At 31.1% G+C, this 16,276-nt stretch overlaps 1 protein-coding gene across 2 annotated transcripts in view; it reads left to right on the top strand.

Moving 5' to 3' along the window:
- Window positions 1-16,276, top strand: part of sbm (sobremesa) — a 115,500-nt gene that overhangs the window by 96,812 nt on the left and 2,412 nt on the right. For both annotated transcript variants that reach the window (XM_065507412.1, XM_065507411.1), the window contains exons 3-7: window positions 5,373-5,474; window positions 12,661-12,903; window positions 13,033-13,531; window positions 13,600-13,696; window positions 15,615-15,933. In XM_065507412.1, the coding sequence (XP_065363484.1) occupies window positions 5,373-5,474; window positions 12,661-12,903; window positions 13,033-13,531; window positions 13,600-13,696; window positions 15,615-15,933 (1,260 nt within the window). The remainder of the gene's footprint in view (window positions 1-5,372; window positions 5,475-12,660; window positions 12,904-13,032; window positions 13,532-13,599; window positions 13,697-15,614; window positions 15,934-16,276) is intronic.

Here is a 16,276-nt window from a genome sequence, read left to right on the forward strand (position 1 = left end):
ATATTGATTCATAGTTATGGTCATTTTATTATATTTAAGTGAAATACAACTACTTTTATCTGTTACTGCTATAAGTATACATATGAATGTAATTCGTAATTTTATTGAAAATGTTTCTTTTAATTTTATTTTTCGTTTTGAAAATATTTTTGATTTTCTGAAAATTAATAAGAAAATGTCAAAAGTTTTATTGGGAAAATTAAATACAAAAGTTATTTGTAAAGCATTTTTACTTAACTTTATTGATTAGAATTTGCTAACACTTTTCGTCGATGACGCCAAAATTGGAAGAGAATAAGTTCTTTTAAAAAAAATGCACTTTAACACGACTTTTTAATTAGTAATTTTTAATCACAACATAACAATTTATTTTTTAAACTTTTATTATTTTTGTCTCGACATTTTGACAATTTCTACATGACATGTTTAAAGAAAGTACGATTATACACATTGTGTATAAAACTTACATTTACTCTTATTATATGTAATTATAAAGTTGATATGCCTATTATATTATAAACATGTTGAAAAACATTCACAGTACTATATTTTGTATGTATGTTTGCAGATAAAAATATGTAAATCATTTTGATAAACATATTGTGCTTAAATTTACGCATTTTCTGTAATTGTACATGAAAACTTACTTAGTTTAAAGTAGTAAATTTACATGCATTTTTTAGAGTGAGGTAAAGAAAAGTACAATTTACATTTCGGAACTGATGAAAATATCATAATCGCCAATGAATGTAACACAGATTTGTTCTGGAATGAATGTAAATTCTCATGTGATCATTATATGGGAAGAACTTACTGATTTCTTGAAGTAAATTGATTATGATATATAGCTCTAAATGATATTATAAATTACTTTTGGAGAACAACAAACCTTCTTAAAGTCAGACTAATAAGACACATATTTGTCGGTCTAAGAGAATTAGCTCCTACCTAATACAAGTACATATTGAACATATATTCGGCTGTGCCGAATCTTATATACCCTTCACCAAATTATACTTCAAAATACAAATTTTAAATATTTTTAGGTAAACAAAATCAATTTTTTTTTCCAAAGTTGTTTTTTTTTCATTTTTCAAAAAAAAAATGTTTGAATTGTTATTTTAAATTTTTTTTTTAAAATTTAAAATTTTTTTTTTTTTTGGTGGAAAAAAAATCGGATTAAAAAATATTTTTTTCCGATTTTGACCCATTGGTCCAACTTACTATGGTCTTATACATATATGTACGTCGTTGCAAAGGTCTTTGAAATATCTGTCATTAGATATCCATATTGTATATATTAATGACTTAGTAATCCAGATATAGGTAAAAAATCGAGGTTGTCCTGGTTTTTTCCTCATATTTCAGCCATTTGTGGACCGATTTTGCTGATTTTAAATAGCAAACTTCTCGAAAGCATGTCTGACAGAATTATTGAATATTTGGATCCCGGAGATATGTGGGGTCTTCAGAAAATTGATTTCAACAAACTAACAGACGGACATGGCTTAATCGACTCCGCTATCTGACTTTAAATAGCAAACATCTCGAAAGCATGTCTGACAGAATTATTGAAGATTTGGATCCCGGAGATATCTGGGGTCTTCAGAAAATTGATTTCAACAGACAGACGGACATGGCTTAATCGACTCCGCTATCTATAATGATCCAGAATATATATACTTTATAGGGTCGGAAAATTATATTGTGGAAATTACAAACGGAATGACAAACTTATATATGTATCCTTCTCACGAAGGTGAAGGATATAAAAACAAGTAACCAGTTAGGGAGCTAGTGACGTTAATGTACCATTGTAAGCATTGTAATGTTTCTTTGTCATTTTTGTATTAAATTATTCAACTATGTACTATCGTATATAAATTTTGAATTTTCTTTTAAATATTTTTGATATTAGCCTTACAAATCATACAATTAATGCTTGTTTACATGTAGGGTACAAAAATAATTTAACAATACAAATGAAAATGTCAAGTGATTGCAATTGTTTTGTTTGCAGTGGTATGACAAAACATGTCTTCCTGTCTGCTATCACAGACATTTTTGTGAGGTTTTATTAACTAGCAATAAGTCCCCCACTGTGCAGCCATACATAACCTCATTATTAACAATGTTTATGGACAATTTCACCATAAAACTTAATTTTCTATAAATGTAATGTTTTGTAGTGTAAATATGTAAGTAGTTTATTTAATGCTTACTAAGAATTCAAAGGTCAAAGTTGACGGAAATTGTAGTGGTTAAAAGTATAAACCACAAATAAATGAAAAACTTAAAATAGAAACTTTGCAAAAACCAATTAAAAGTGAAAAACCACAAATGAATTGAAGAATTGCATATATTGTATTCGCCGTTACAGCAGCAAATGGCTTATAATTGAAGGACACAAAATCCTTAAATAAAAATAAATTTTTGAACATACAGTGGTTGACACATACAGTGGTTCCAAACAGCCCCTATTCGATTCCAGTCATAGTATTATTTGAGGAGCCGAAGAACAAAATGTACTTTTTTGAAAATTTTATAAAAATACCAAAAATTCAATTTGTAAAAAAATTCGAAAAATTACCTTTTGTTCAGCGGCTCCTCATTTATGATATGAGTTGGACCCATTCTTTGTATAAAAACCAGTCCCACACCATAATATCGCCACCGCTATATTTGATTGTCTTATTTATGTAATTGAGGTCCTTCGTTCTCTTACAAATGTTCTCACATCATCACTCTCTCACACCTCTTAAATTATGTTTGGATTTGGACCTGTTTAAATAGCAGGTACTTGCGGGGCAATCAAGACCAGATACATTAGCCCCAGGGCTAACATATCGAAAACTAATTTCCAATTCTAGATTACTGATGACCTCCCGGTTAATTTTTTAAACTCCCTTGCTATTAAATTATCTTATCTTGGAGTAGTTTTACAAAGGGATTTACATTCAGAAATATATTTTCTTTAAGATAGAGAAATTACGGAATCCAAAAAATACTAGTTTTTCTTTGAAACTTAAGGCTGGGTTAGCCTTAACGGGACGGTACAGCTGATCGTTTCTGTTGTGTGTAAAGTAGTTAGAGCACTTATAGTGATAAAATGTAACGTAACTGTAACGGCTGAACCTGTAAAAACAGAATTTCATTACGTTTCTACTTGACATCTGCTAACAGGGTTGATTTTCTAAAACAATTAAATTGAAAAATACTTATTGATTTGAAAAATAGCATAAATAATGTTTTTTTTATATAAAATCAACTATCAACCGCTAATTTTTTTTTTTTTTTTGATTTTTATGTCAAATTCGTGTTACATATTTTTAATGTTCTAAAATCGCACTAAAGTGTTTTAAGTCAACATTACGGTTACATTCCATCAACGCACTATAGGTAATTTCACCCATTTTTGTGGCCAAAACTATAAGGAATCATTGAACAAGGGTGAAAATCGGTATACGGGGGTTTTCAAGGTTGCTGATTTCGAATCTGATGTAAAATTTTTAAAATTCAAAATGGCGGATCCAATATTGCGGCGTAAAATTTAAAATGTCTTCTGATTTACATTAAAATCGGTATGTAGGGATATTCAAGGTTGCTAATTTCGAACCAGAGGTAAAATTTTTCAAATTCAAAATGGCGGATCCAATATGGCGGCGTAAAATTTAAAATGTCTTTTGATTTACATGAAAATCTGTATATGGAGGTATTCAAGGTTGCTATTTTCGAATCTGATATAAAATCTTTCAAATTCAAAATGGCGGATCCAATATGGCGGCGTAAAATTTAAAATGTCTTCTGATTTACATGAAAATCAGTATATTGGGGTACTCAAGGATGCTGATTTCGAATCTGAGTTAAAATTTTTCAGATTCAAAATGGCGGATCCAATATGGCAGGAAATCATCCATCTAACTGAGATATTCTTAAAAAAATTAGAACTGTTTTTCTTCACATAACCGGATTCCTCATTCAAAACATTACATTGCCGAATTCAATTTCACCAATAATAAAATTGTAAACAGCAGCATTCTTCTTCTCTTATTTTGCGCATCCAACCAAATTTCCGCAAATTCGCTATTTTTACGAACAATTATATTTCTCAAAAAGTGCAACATGAAATTGACAAATTAAACTCAAAAATCTTCATTTAACACGTTTCTGATTGTTTGACCACTTGCTAAGCGGTCGCCGTTATTTTTTTACAAAAACAAAACTTGCCGTTATTTGCTTTTTTTGTTTATCAAATGCCAACAACAACAAAATGCATTCTTAAAAGTGCAAAAAATAACTTTTTGCCTCAAAAATGGGTAAAATTAGTGCAATGGATGAGATCTTCTTTACTGAATAGTTTGCCATAAAAAACTCAGTTTCATGAAAATTAAAATAGAGGGTATTGAATGTATTAAATTGAAACACTTGCACTGTGTATGTAAAATTACTGAATTTAAATTTATTTTAAAATTTTTATGTTTGATTTGTCCCAATTTTTTTGTTTCAATTTTATTTATGCATTTTTCTCTATTTATTTAGTTTAAAATCCTAGTCTTCTGCAAAAACTATTTATTGCTCGTCATCATATAATTCTCTTTAATTCTAATAAAAAAAATGGCGACGAACAAAACATATTTTTATCATATTTTTTATGTCTGAGATTTATTTGATGTTTTTCTGTCTTATTTTTTTATTTACGTCTCTCATTCATTTACTTATTACGTGCTTTATTCAGTTTTTTAATGTTTATAATTCTTTTTATTATAATATTAAAATGATTTTATAAATTTTTACGACTATTTTTTATTGTATTTTATTTGCATATTTATTTATAAATTTTTGTTGTTTTTAACATATTTATGCGAGAAAAACATTTATTTATAATTTGCGAACAATTTTATTGTGTATTGAGAATTATTATTATTTATTTTTGTTTAATTTGTAAAGTTTAATATTTTTTTTTTTGTATTATTGTATAAGTGTTAATTGCTGTTTTATAAATATTTATTCAAAAGTGGGTTAAATAAGTAAATAAAGAATTAAGTTAGATTTTTTGTTAGCATTAAAATTTTTAAAGTTTTATATTTATCAATGGTTTATTAAAAGTTTAAATCCAAACAATTTTTCAATTTTAATAACATAAATATGACGTCTTTATTCTAAAATAAATATGACAGGGCAACATTCTCAAATTGTTGCCCTCATCCTCGTAAAATGTTACTTTTCTTTTAAACAATAATAAAGCGAAATGTTCCCTGTTTCTAATCCAAATACACATTTTTATACTAAAAGGTTTCCTTTTGTTTTTTATATTTATGTATTTTATAATCTATTTTATTATAATAATCTCTTTAAATCTTAATTTTTTATAGGATCTGGAATATTTGTGTCACCATCTGGTCTACTAGTTCGTACTGGTTCCGTTGGTGTTAGCTTTATAATATGGCTGGCCTGTGGTTTGCTCTCATTGTTGGGTAAGTACCAAAAATTTTCCACAAAACCAATAAACACTAAATAAAAAACAAAAATAATCCTTGAACTGAAAAACAACACATTAAAAAAAGTAACAAAATTCAACAGGTTTACTAAAATAAAACTATTTGGAATCAAGAAAAAAATTCAAAGCAAATGGAGGTCATGTCAAAAAATACATTCTGTACATTCATACACTTTAATGTGATGTATACAAATCTGTTGTTTTACACCGACAATTTGTTGAAATTTGTTCTAATTATTTGAATAGTATAGAGAAAATTGAAATAAAACGACAAAATATACTACTACTACGAAAAAATAGAAATTAAATATTAAAAAAACTCCCAGACTAGCGCCTTGTAAGCAAAACTGTAACCTGTTGCACATGACGATGAGGTTGATAAACGCCACATTTTTTGTTTTCTCTCGCAACTATGAAAGAAACATTTTTGGCTAAATGCCAATACATTTTCGGTTTATATGCAAGATTTTTTTTACACACTACATATATAAATATATATAGATACTTTTAGTATAAACGTATACTTTAGGGGTAAAACTAAAAAAAGTGTTTTAAGATTGTGGGAAAAAAATTATTCTTTAAGAATACTCGTATTATAATAAAAACTTTATTGTACGAATACACTCCAAAAATTTATACAGTAAACTATTGCTTACTGTAAACATTATCCAGAAATTCTGGTAACTGCACCTAGCATTTAATGTTAATACTGGTTACTGACTCTATTAATTGACCCTACATTAATTAAAAAGATACAGTATGATAGCTAGTCTAAAGTAATCAACATATGATTACAATGACACTGTTGCTAAATGTCTAACCTAATTGGTTAATTGAGCAGTTATAGGAGGAAGCAAATTGATCCCAAATATTGAACCCAATCCGATACCTGGCGCTCGATTTGGTAACTTTTATATTTTCTATTACTAGAAAATCCCTTGTAATCAAACTACAAGACGCAATTTTAAAGATAATTCGACAATATCTGCACAAACTTTTATATTGCCCCAAGGACTAAGCCTATTGAATTTGGTTAGAATCTTATCTGAAAATATCTTAATTATAAGCATATCCAAACTTTAATGTGCACAAATCTCTGAAATATGTTAGTATTCAAATAAAATTGAACACAAATATGTTTCATATTACGCATATCATCCCACCAAAATTGACGATCTGTCCATAATTAGTCATAGCTATAAGACCGTCCCTCTACTCCCTATCTCCCTGTCAACATTGACTACTGCACTCCCTTACCCTTTATCGACAGACGCTTCTCTGTATCGTTGTATCTAGGGACACGCTTGACATCTATACAAATGACTCTAAGTCTGCGCTTGTGGTGGGTGGTGGCTTCTACATATATTCCCCATTTTCAGAAGGGGGTATGTTTCAGGCTACACAATGAATGTAGTGTAATTCAAGCTGAAATCTCAGCGATTAAAAGGGCGGTACACTGGATGAAGTATTATAGGTTATTTGGTGTGAATATCCGAATCTGTACTCACAGTAAGCCTGCTATCAAATCCTTATCTGGTGTCAGATTGGTACATGAATGCCGGGTATCTCTTAACGAGATGGCGAGACATTCTAACCTGGAGTTATTGCGGGTTCCGGGTCACTCTGGTGTAACTGGCAATGCTATCGCGGATGAACTTGCCGAAAGAGGCTTACGTCTACCAGGTGATGAGATCGATCTTCTGGTCGGTTTACCGCTATCCTGCTGTAAATCACTTATACAGCATCAAATATTTGAGTCTGCTCAGTTCAGATGGTGTAGTCTGACAAATTGCACGATATCGGGGCTCATTTGGACCATTTTTGACCATCACAGATCAATGTCTCTCACGGGCCTATCAAGGGCTAGGCTGCGAGCTCTGATATCAGTGCTTACTGGGCACTGATGATTGGTGCGCATGCTAGGAGACTGAATACTCCATACAATGACTTTTTTAGAAGTTGCAATGATGAAGAAACTGTTGAACATCGACTCTGTCTTTGCCCTGCTTTATCAGAGTCCTTTTTTGCACGGACTGGCTGATCTATCTACTGTGGATGTCAGGAATATAGATTCGTTCATTCGTGCGACAGGTTGGTTCGGCACTGAACCCATTTCTGACATGTGAAGGATCTATTGAGGACCTGAGTATGATCCTTAGGGTATCACAAAGGAACCAAATTATGGACCCAAGTGAGCTGGTTAATACTAGCTGCCTTCATAACCTAACCTACTCCCTATCTTGCCTTCAGCAGACATACATTGGAATATATATGTATATTTTTGTGGATCTTCGACCAATAATTCGATGTGTTAAATCGATGTGAAAAATGGATCCATTACGATAACCCGAAACGTAAGAGAAGCTCGGGCAATCAGGCTAATCGACATAAAAGCCAAATATCCATCGCGCTAAGATAATTCTCTGTATATGGTGAGAACAAAAGGGTCCTGGCTGAAATCTGGCTAATCCATCCTGTACCGAAAGCAACTAATTTGGTTGAAGCAAGCATCGGCCGTAAAACGCCTATAATATTCGGCCAGACATTAAACTTTAATGTTCCATCATTACAATGCTCGGCTACTTGTTGCAATGACTGTTGAAAAGTATTTAGAATAAAGTGTTTGGAAAGTTTTGCTTCACTCGCTTTATAGTCCAGACCGTGTCCCGTCCGACTACTATTTGTTTCGGTATATGCAGGACGCTCTCTCTGAGATACGTTTCAATTTAGAACAAAGTATCCGATATTGGCTTGATTTTGCCAGAAACATGGGAAAAGGTCATAGCTAAAAATTATCAATATTTTGGAAAAATCACTCATTTTTAAGATACACCCAATCCATTTTTTATTGATATTTAATGTATTTTTCGTATCTGGGCCTTATATAGGAGCTACGATCTGTTAGGGGGATATTATCATCAAGTATTGTATATCGAATCAATAACAATATTTATAAAAGTTGAGGATTATTGATACGATTTTCAAATTAATTTATTTATGTGATTTTCGGAAGTGGATCTGATTCGGATTGAATATTTAAATATTTAGTTCATTATAAATTCATAATAAATCCACTCCAATCTTAATAGCCTTCCAAAGAAGGGCGTAACAACCAAAAAAAATTGAGTTTTTAATGGATATTGGTATCAAGGCACACGTCTTCACAAATTTATAGCTGTTTATTTTTAAAAATAACGACTTTATTGAAGAATGAAAATCATATTTATAACCACAATATTTAAATTTTATTATGTTTATTGTCTCTCCTGTAAAATTTAAAAGTGTTGAACAGATTTGAGACGATAAATCAAATATATATATTTTTTCTGTATTTAGTAGTTAGTATTTTCATCGACTCATCATTTCATTGAAAATCTTAAGTGCATTCGATATTCGATTTTCATGGTATAATACTTATTATTTATACAAACATGTATCTGCTACATTTGTAAAACTACAATTGTAGTTGAAAAGAGAAATTGAAAGTTTGGTCCACATACAAAGCTACAAATGCAAAATAATTTTTATAAAATAAAATAAAAGTATAAATAAAAATTCATGTTAAGGCCAATTGAATGAATGCGAGAGTTCCGATTTAGGAACACTTCATCTATTGCTCTCTGATTTGTTTTTCTTTCTTGTCTTCATCTAAATACATACATATGTATGTATATATTTTACTTTTTCACGTGGTTTTTCTTAATTTTGTTTTTAATTTTTATGCAAAAACAATTTAATCATGTAGTAATGAAATGTTCATCTTAGTTATAGTTTATACTACTTGTAAATTAAAATGTTTTCTATTTTATTTAAATTAAACTACGAGTACACATGTAATTGTTTTAGATTTTTTTTTATTTGTTGCCAAGTTCAAGTGTTGTTGAAGGATTTCTATTGAATGTAAACAAATCAAATATTATATTTAGTTGTAGGTAATTTGTATGGCGATTTATGATAGATATTTTTAGAAAATATCTTTTAATTTAGTATGTGAATTCTTGCACGTAGACCTGTCACGATAAGAAAGGGATTTCTGGGAGGGTTTATTTTACAAATGTCTATTTTACAGAAAAGCTACTTTGTTGTGATTTTTTTTTGTAGATAAGCATCGACTGTAGATGTCTTGGTTGTTGGTGATCTGGTTAAATGGTCCTTATGTCAAGTTGTTATGATTTTATGCTAAACAAGTTTTTTCAGGATACATAGAGTTTGTCGAACATGAAGAGGATTATGCACTTTATAGGAATAAAGACTGATTGCTTTGAATGTTAGATTCTTAAAACGTTTTCACGGTTTAGTTTATATAAACCTAGATACAAAAATACAGTCACAGAAGTACAGTCACTTTACTGAATCATTTTTATACTATGATAATCCTAACCCTATATCTATGCCTGATAAATTTGTGTCATGATAAACTACTAAATGTTAAGAGAACAAATTATCATGTATAGACTCCAATTATTAGTGTTATTGCTCCATTCAGACAACTTTGTCTTGATAACAAACATCATTAATTCTTATGATAACTATTTGTCAAGTATAGACGATCTTATACTGACTGTTTACTGTACTACTATGGCTATAGATATTCGAAACAATGTATAACATCAGTAGTCTGAGTAGTTATGGCCTGTTATTTATTTGAATAATCTATACCCACTAAAGTTTTTTTAAAAGTAAATTCAATTAATCGTATGTAAATATGACATTAAGTTTGTGTCACCTCTGACAACACCACCTCATTCACTGAAATTGGCATTATGCCCACTGTACGTTTTCTTTTTTGAAACAAATGAGAGGAAAAAATCAAAAGTAGCAATATTGATGGATGTTAATACCATAGAGAATAGGCATAGAGCGGAAACTCTCCTGTCAAAGACCTAACTCAGTTGTCAGAAACCTTAGTGGTGAGAATGTATTAGTAAAAAAACTATGTGAAAACAAAAACAAATATTTTGTTTGAGATTTTTTCTAGTTTCCGCTCTATGTTTCTCTATGGTTAATTCCTCAATTAATTTATAATTATGTTTTATGTTAAGATTCAATAAAACATGTTAAAATTGATGACAGCATTAATGTTGGTTGATTTTAAAAACAGTAGGATAACAACATGGGCCATTTCAATTTTAAATTTGAATCGGCTATAAAAAAGTACTGGGGTCGAATTACCGCATTCGATATCGAAATTATAATAAAATGTACTAAATTTCATTCTCGATATCGAATGCCGTAATCTCAAATAAGAAGATTATGATCAAATTTACTCGATATCGAATGCGGTAATTCGGCCCCTGATTATTTTTTAAAATTTCTGGTTTTATTGGAAAGGTTGAACTTTGTCATTTAAGAATGAAACACAATATCATTCATATGACTACCACGACTGGCTCGGGAGTACCTCATTCAATCAACTTAATTTTTAAGTACATTTCCGATTATTTCGGCTCGAATCTCTTCAATGGCAACTTCGATTTCATGTTTCAGTGATTTAATTGTCTCTGGATTGTTTGCGTAACATTTATCCTTAATGGCTCCCACAGAAAATAATGCAAAGGGCTCAAATTACAGCTCCGAGGCGGCCAATTGACATCACAATTTCGGCTGATTATTCGATTTTCAAAAACTGATTAAAATATCGATGATTGCGTTGACTGTGTGACATGTGGCCCCGTCTTGTTGAAATTAAATGTCGTCCATGTCATTCTTTTGAGTTTTTGGAAACAAAAATTCGTTGAGCGGCTGCTTGCCCATTTCCGAAGAAAAATGGCCCAATGTTGCCGCCAGCCCAAAATCCAAACCAAACAGTGACTCATTGTGGATGCATTGGCTTCTCAATAGTCACGTGTGGGTTCTCTGAATCCCATATGCGGCATGAACTCTCTTCACAAATTTTCCACGAATTTTATTCGAGTGTATAGCGTCCCATTTTGCAAATGTCAAACTTAAATCTTTCAAATTTAAAATTTTAAATGGTCCACACTGTACAAGAACTCACTACTTTGGAAGTAAGTTTTTAATATTTCCCAATTTTGTTTGAGTGTATAGCATCCCATTTTGCAAATGTCAAACCTCATAAACCTTTCAAAGTCAAAATAATCGGTAGTTCAAAACAAGAAAAATTTACTAAAGTTTTTGGAAGATCTAAATTGTAATGACTACTCTTAAGAAAGAGTAATTGATATAATTTTTTTTTTCTCAAGTTGGTTTAAAACCCTAACTTCTTTCGCAATATAAACCAATTTAACGTCTGTTTTCGATCATTCCAACGATAATTGGATTTACGTCCCGAGTATCACTCCCCAGAACAGCAGAACTGATTTAACAACAACCACTTTATTTTTTGTTTCGAAATCTTATAATCGATACAAAGTCGGATCTACTCGATTCTCACTCACTGAGATTGAAAATCTTGAAACATTTAGTAAAAAAATCGAATTATAGTACGATAATTTAATAAAAACAATTATCACGTATATTTATACATCTAATTGTAAAAAATTTACAAATCAATATTTGGAATTCCTATTTTTTTTTTATTTATTCTGGATCGTTATAGATAGCAAGTCGATATAGCCATGTCCGTGTGTCTGTTGAAATCATATTTGCGAAGACCCAAATAAATAAAATACATGATTGCTACATCAATATATCCGCTATAGGCCTGGTTCAGTTTCTATTTAAATTCTGGAAAATTGGACCACAAATGGCTAAGATAAATGAAAAAAATCACGACCTCCTCGATGTCTGACCTAATTTTGATCTATAACTGAATTACCAAGTCATTAATTATGGCAGACAATATGGATATCGGGTTATAGACATTCTAAGAACCTTTCCAGCAGCGCTATAGATATCAAAATCGGGAAAAATACTTTTTAATCAGAATTTTTTACAACAAAAATAGTTTTCCATCTTTATCTTAAAGTATACTTTGGTGAAAGGTATATAACTTGTTAAATATTACATTTGTTTATAAATTTTATTTGGTATAAACTATGTCTAACGCTGATTGTCCACACTGTGGCTTAATTTAAATCAACTGGACTAATAATAACCTGCAAAGCCAAAAAGTATTCTTCTAACAAGTTTTTCAATAAATTTATAAAATAATACCATTTTACACAAAAACACTAAACACATTATCGTTCTATTCATTCTAGGCGCTCTGGCATATGCTGAATTAGGTACAATGAATACATCGTCAGGTGCTGAATGGGCATATTTTATGGACGCATATGGACCAGCACCGGCGTTTTTATTCTCATGGGTATCGACACTAGTTTTAAAGCCATCGCAAATGGCAATAATTTGTCTTTCATTTGCACAGTATGCAGTGGAGGCATTTGTCTCTGAATGTGATCCACCAATGTCGGTTGTTAAAATGGTTGCAGTAGTAGCAATAGGTAAGTAAAAGAGATTTGGTAATACAAATGTGTACTTTAAAACATGTAACTCTAATATTATATTATATATTTTTCTTAAACCATTTCCACGATCACTACCACTTCCTCTATTTGCCGTCTGTCCCTTAGTGATGATATTGTTTGTTAACTGTTATAGCGTTAATTTGGGCATGGCAGTTCAAAATATATTTACCGCCGCCAAATTGGTGGCTGTTTTAATTGTTATATGTGGTGGTGCCTGGAAACTGTTTCAGGGCAATACACAACATCTATCGAATGCATTTAGTGGACCTACACCCACCATGGGAGCAATAGCCACAGCCTTCTATACGGGTCTGTGGGCTTATGATGGCTGGAATAACTTGAACTATGTTACGGAGGAGATTAAGAATCCGAGCAAGAATTTACCACGCTCCATAGTAATTGGCATACCATTGGTTACTTTGTGTTATGCTTTGATTAATATTTCCTATTTAGCGGCCATGTCACCCACCGAAATGATTGAATCCGAGGCTGTAGCGGTAACATTTGGTAATCGTATCTTAGGAGCCATGGCCTGGTTGATGCCCTTGAGTGTAACCATCAGTACATTTGGCAGTGCAAATGGTACATTGTTTGCAGCGGGAAGGTATAAATTATTTGAAAAATATTGTTAAATACTTAAATATTAAAAAATGTTTATTTTCTTTATTACAGATTATGCTTTGCTGCTTCCCGAGAGGGTCATTTGCTAGATATTTTATCTTATGTGCATGTACGACGTCTAACACCAGCACCTGGTCTAATATTCCATGTAAGTTTTAAATTTGAAACCAAAAAAAGTTTTATTTTCTGAAAAAAAAATTTTGCTTTTTTCTGTCCCTTGTTTTAAAAATCATATTTTTTGTATCGTAGCATATAAAGGGAGTGACAATACAATGGAAACTGTTTTTAAAACGTTATTTCAGTTCTCAAAAACACGACCTTTCTCCAAATATAGATGTATATTTCGTAGATAAATTCAAATTTACTACGTTTTCGAGCAAAAAACTATAAAAAAAATTATATTAAAAAATCAGCAGTTATAAAAGTAATAAAACAAATTCCTGAGCAGGTACCGTAAAAAATCTCAACATTTGGACAGAATACATTCAAGATAAATAAAAGTTTAATAAATTCCCAAAAATGACTTCCCGGGAGGATATCAATAATATAGCATTTTAAATTTGTTCTCGAACTGTTAGCCACAGGGCAAATGGGGTTGCCCCCCGAAGAACTTCTTATTTCTAAAAATATCGAACTTAAACAGGTTGAGACAGAAACGGAATACTGTTCTCTTTTCGGATGAACCGAAATGCAATGTAAAAGGCAGTGAGGGATGAACATTTGTATAACGGCCAAAGAGAAAGAGACTGGACACAAATAAGACAGTCAAGTCAGGGCAAAGAATGGGTCCTATTCATATCATTAAATATGTTATGACTGGAATCGGATACAGATCCGTTTTAAACTGAGGAAAATATGCCCCCAGTTTGGAGATTCCAGCACGACAATGACAATAGATACGCAGATCTACTATTGTATCCGAAACGGTCTGTCCAATCGCCAGATCTCAATCTCATTTTTGTTTAACAAACACAGACAGTGAAGCGTTTTGCTTATCTGCAGATACACCCAGAGTCTGTTGCTGGAATCGAACCCGCAAACCTCAGATATATAGTCCAGCACACTATCGTCTAGTTTATCGAGGAACCCTTATATTATAGATCGCAAAATACGAACTCAAAATAATACCACGAAGGAAGGTTTATCAGATGTGGTTATAAGGGAATCGCAAAATATTTCAATGGAGGCGATTGATTCTTTAATTGGTTCTCAAAACATGGGATATCCATTTTTTGTAAAAATTCAACCTATCTGGTATGTAAAATGTTCGTTCGCATTTAGTGAAACAGGCAGTATAACTAGTGGGTTATAATTTCCTTCCTAGATGATAAATATCAAGTAATATAATTTAATCAACAAATGTTGATGGAAGAAGTAGTAATAAATTAATTACAACAGGTTTATATAACCCGACAAATTAATTTTGAGTTGTGTCACTTTTGAACTGAGTGTGTGATATATTCTTTCTTTTAAATATCCCCAAAGAAAACTGGCAGAAGCTGTTAAATATGGTGAACGTGGAGGCCAGTTAAAATCGCAACAAAATTCAATTGTTTTTGTGCGTTGTTTGTCTTCATTACAAAAACCTATTCAATATCCTATAAACTTTTTGGAAAATAAATCAGTATTTTACAAGGTTGGCTTGCGATTTGAAATGGTAACGGTAATTTGGATTATTTCGGTAACGATGACTTAGCGGTAACGATATTTTAGCTTATTACGGTAATGGTATTTTAATAATAACGGTAATGGCATCCTGAATTACATTTTTAATAAAATTTACAAAAAATAAAGATAAGTTGACAATGTTGGCATTCATAGTATTTAAAATTCTGAAGATTTCAATAAACTCAATTATTAAAATTTAATAGATCTTGAAAATATCGTCAATTTGATACCACTTAGGCCAGGTTTAAATCGACAACTTATACTTCGTTTTTGACAAAACAAGGCAGAAAAAGGGCAATATTTTTTGCCAGACAAGAAAACGGAATATGTTCATATCTTCTTATTCTATATATAGACTTTATTTTAATTATGTATTTATTTATTTTCTTTCGTTTTAGTCATTAATTGCTGTTGCTATGGTTTTGTATGGTACCATAGATTCATTAATTGACTTCTTTAGTTTTACCGCTTGGATTTTCTATGGTGGCGCTATGTTGGCCCTCATTGTGATGCGTTTCACCAAACCCAACTATCCAAGGCCATATAAAGTGCCTATTATCATTCCCGTTGTGGTTCTGGTGATCTCAACGTATCTGGTGGTGGCTCCCATTATCGATACGCCTCGCATTGAATATTTGTATGCATTACTCTTCATATTTGCCGGTTTGATATTCTATGTACCATTTGTGAAATTGGGAATGACACCGAGATTTATGAGTAAGTTGACAAATATTGTATAAATAAATATGGAACTTGAAAATTGAAAATGTTTTCAAGTTAGTATATTTAGTAGCATGGCATAATGATTTACAGGTAGTCCCAATTCTACAACAAATACAACTATACAAAAACAACATGGATTTTGTTTTTGTAAAAATATTTTCTAAAAGTCAAACAATAAGTCAACAGCTGATTAAAAAAATTAAAAAACAAAATAAAAACCAAATGATTTCTTTCTTAACAAAATTTTGAAAAGAGAATTCTTAAATGAAATTGGTGATACAAAGTGACGAAACTCTTCAAGATTTTGGGGTACACAGATAGCATCATAAAAATACAA

This window comes from Calliphora vicina, chromosome 4, assembly GCF_958450345.1.
Source record: "Calliphora vicina chromosome 4, idCalVici1.1, whole genome shotgun sequence".
Lineage (NCBI taxonomy): Eukaryota > Metazoa > Arthropoda > Insecta > Diptera > Calliphoridae > Calliphora > Calliphora vicina.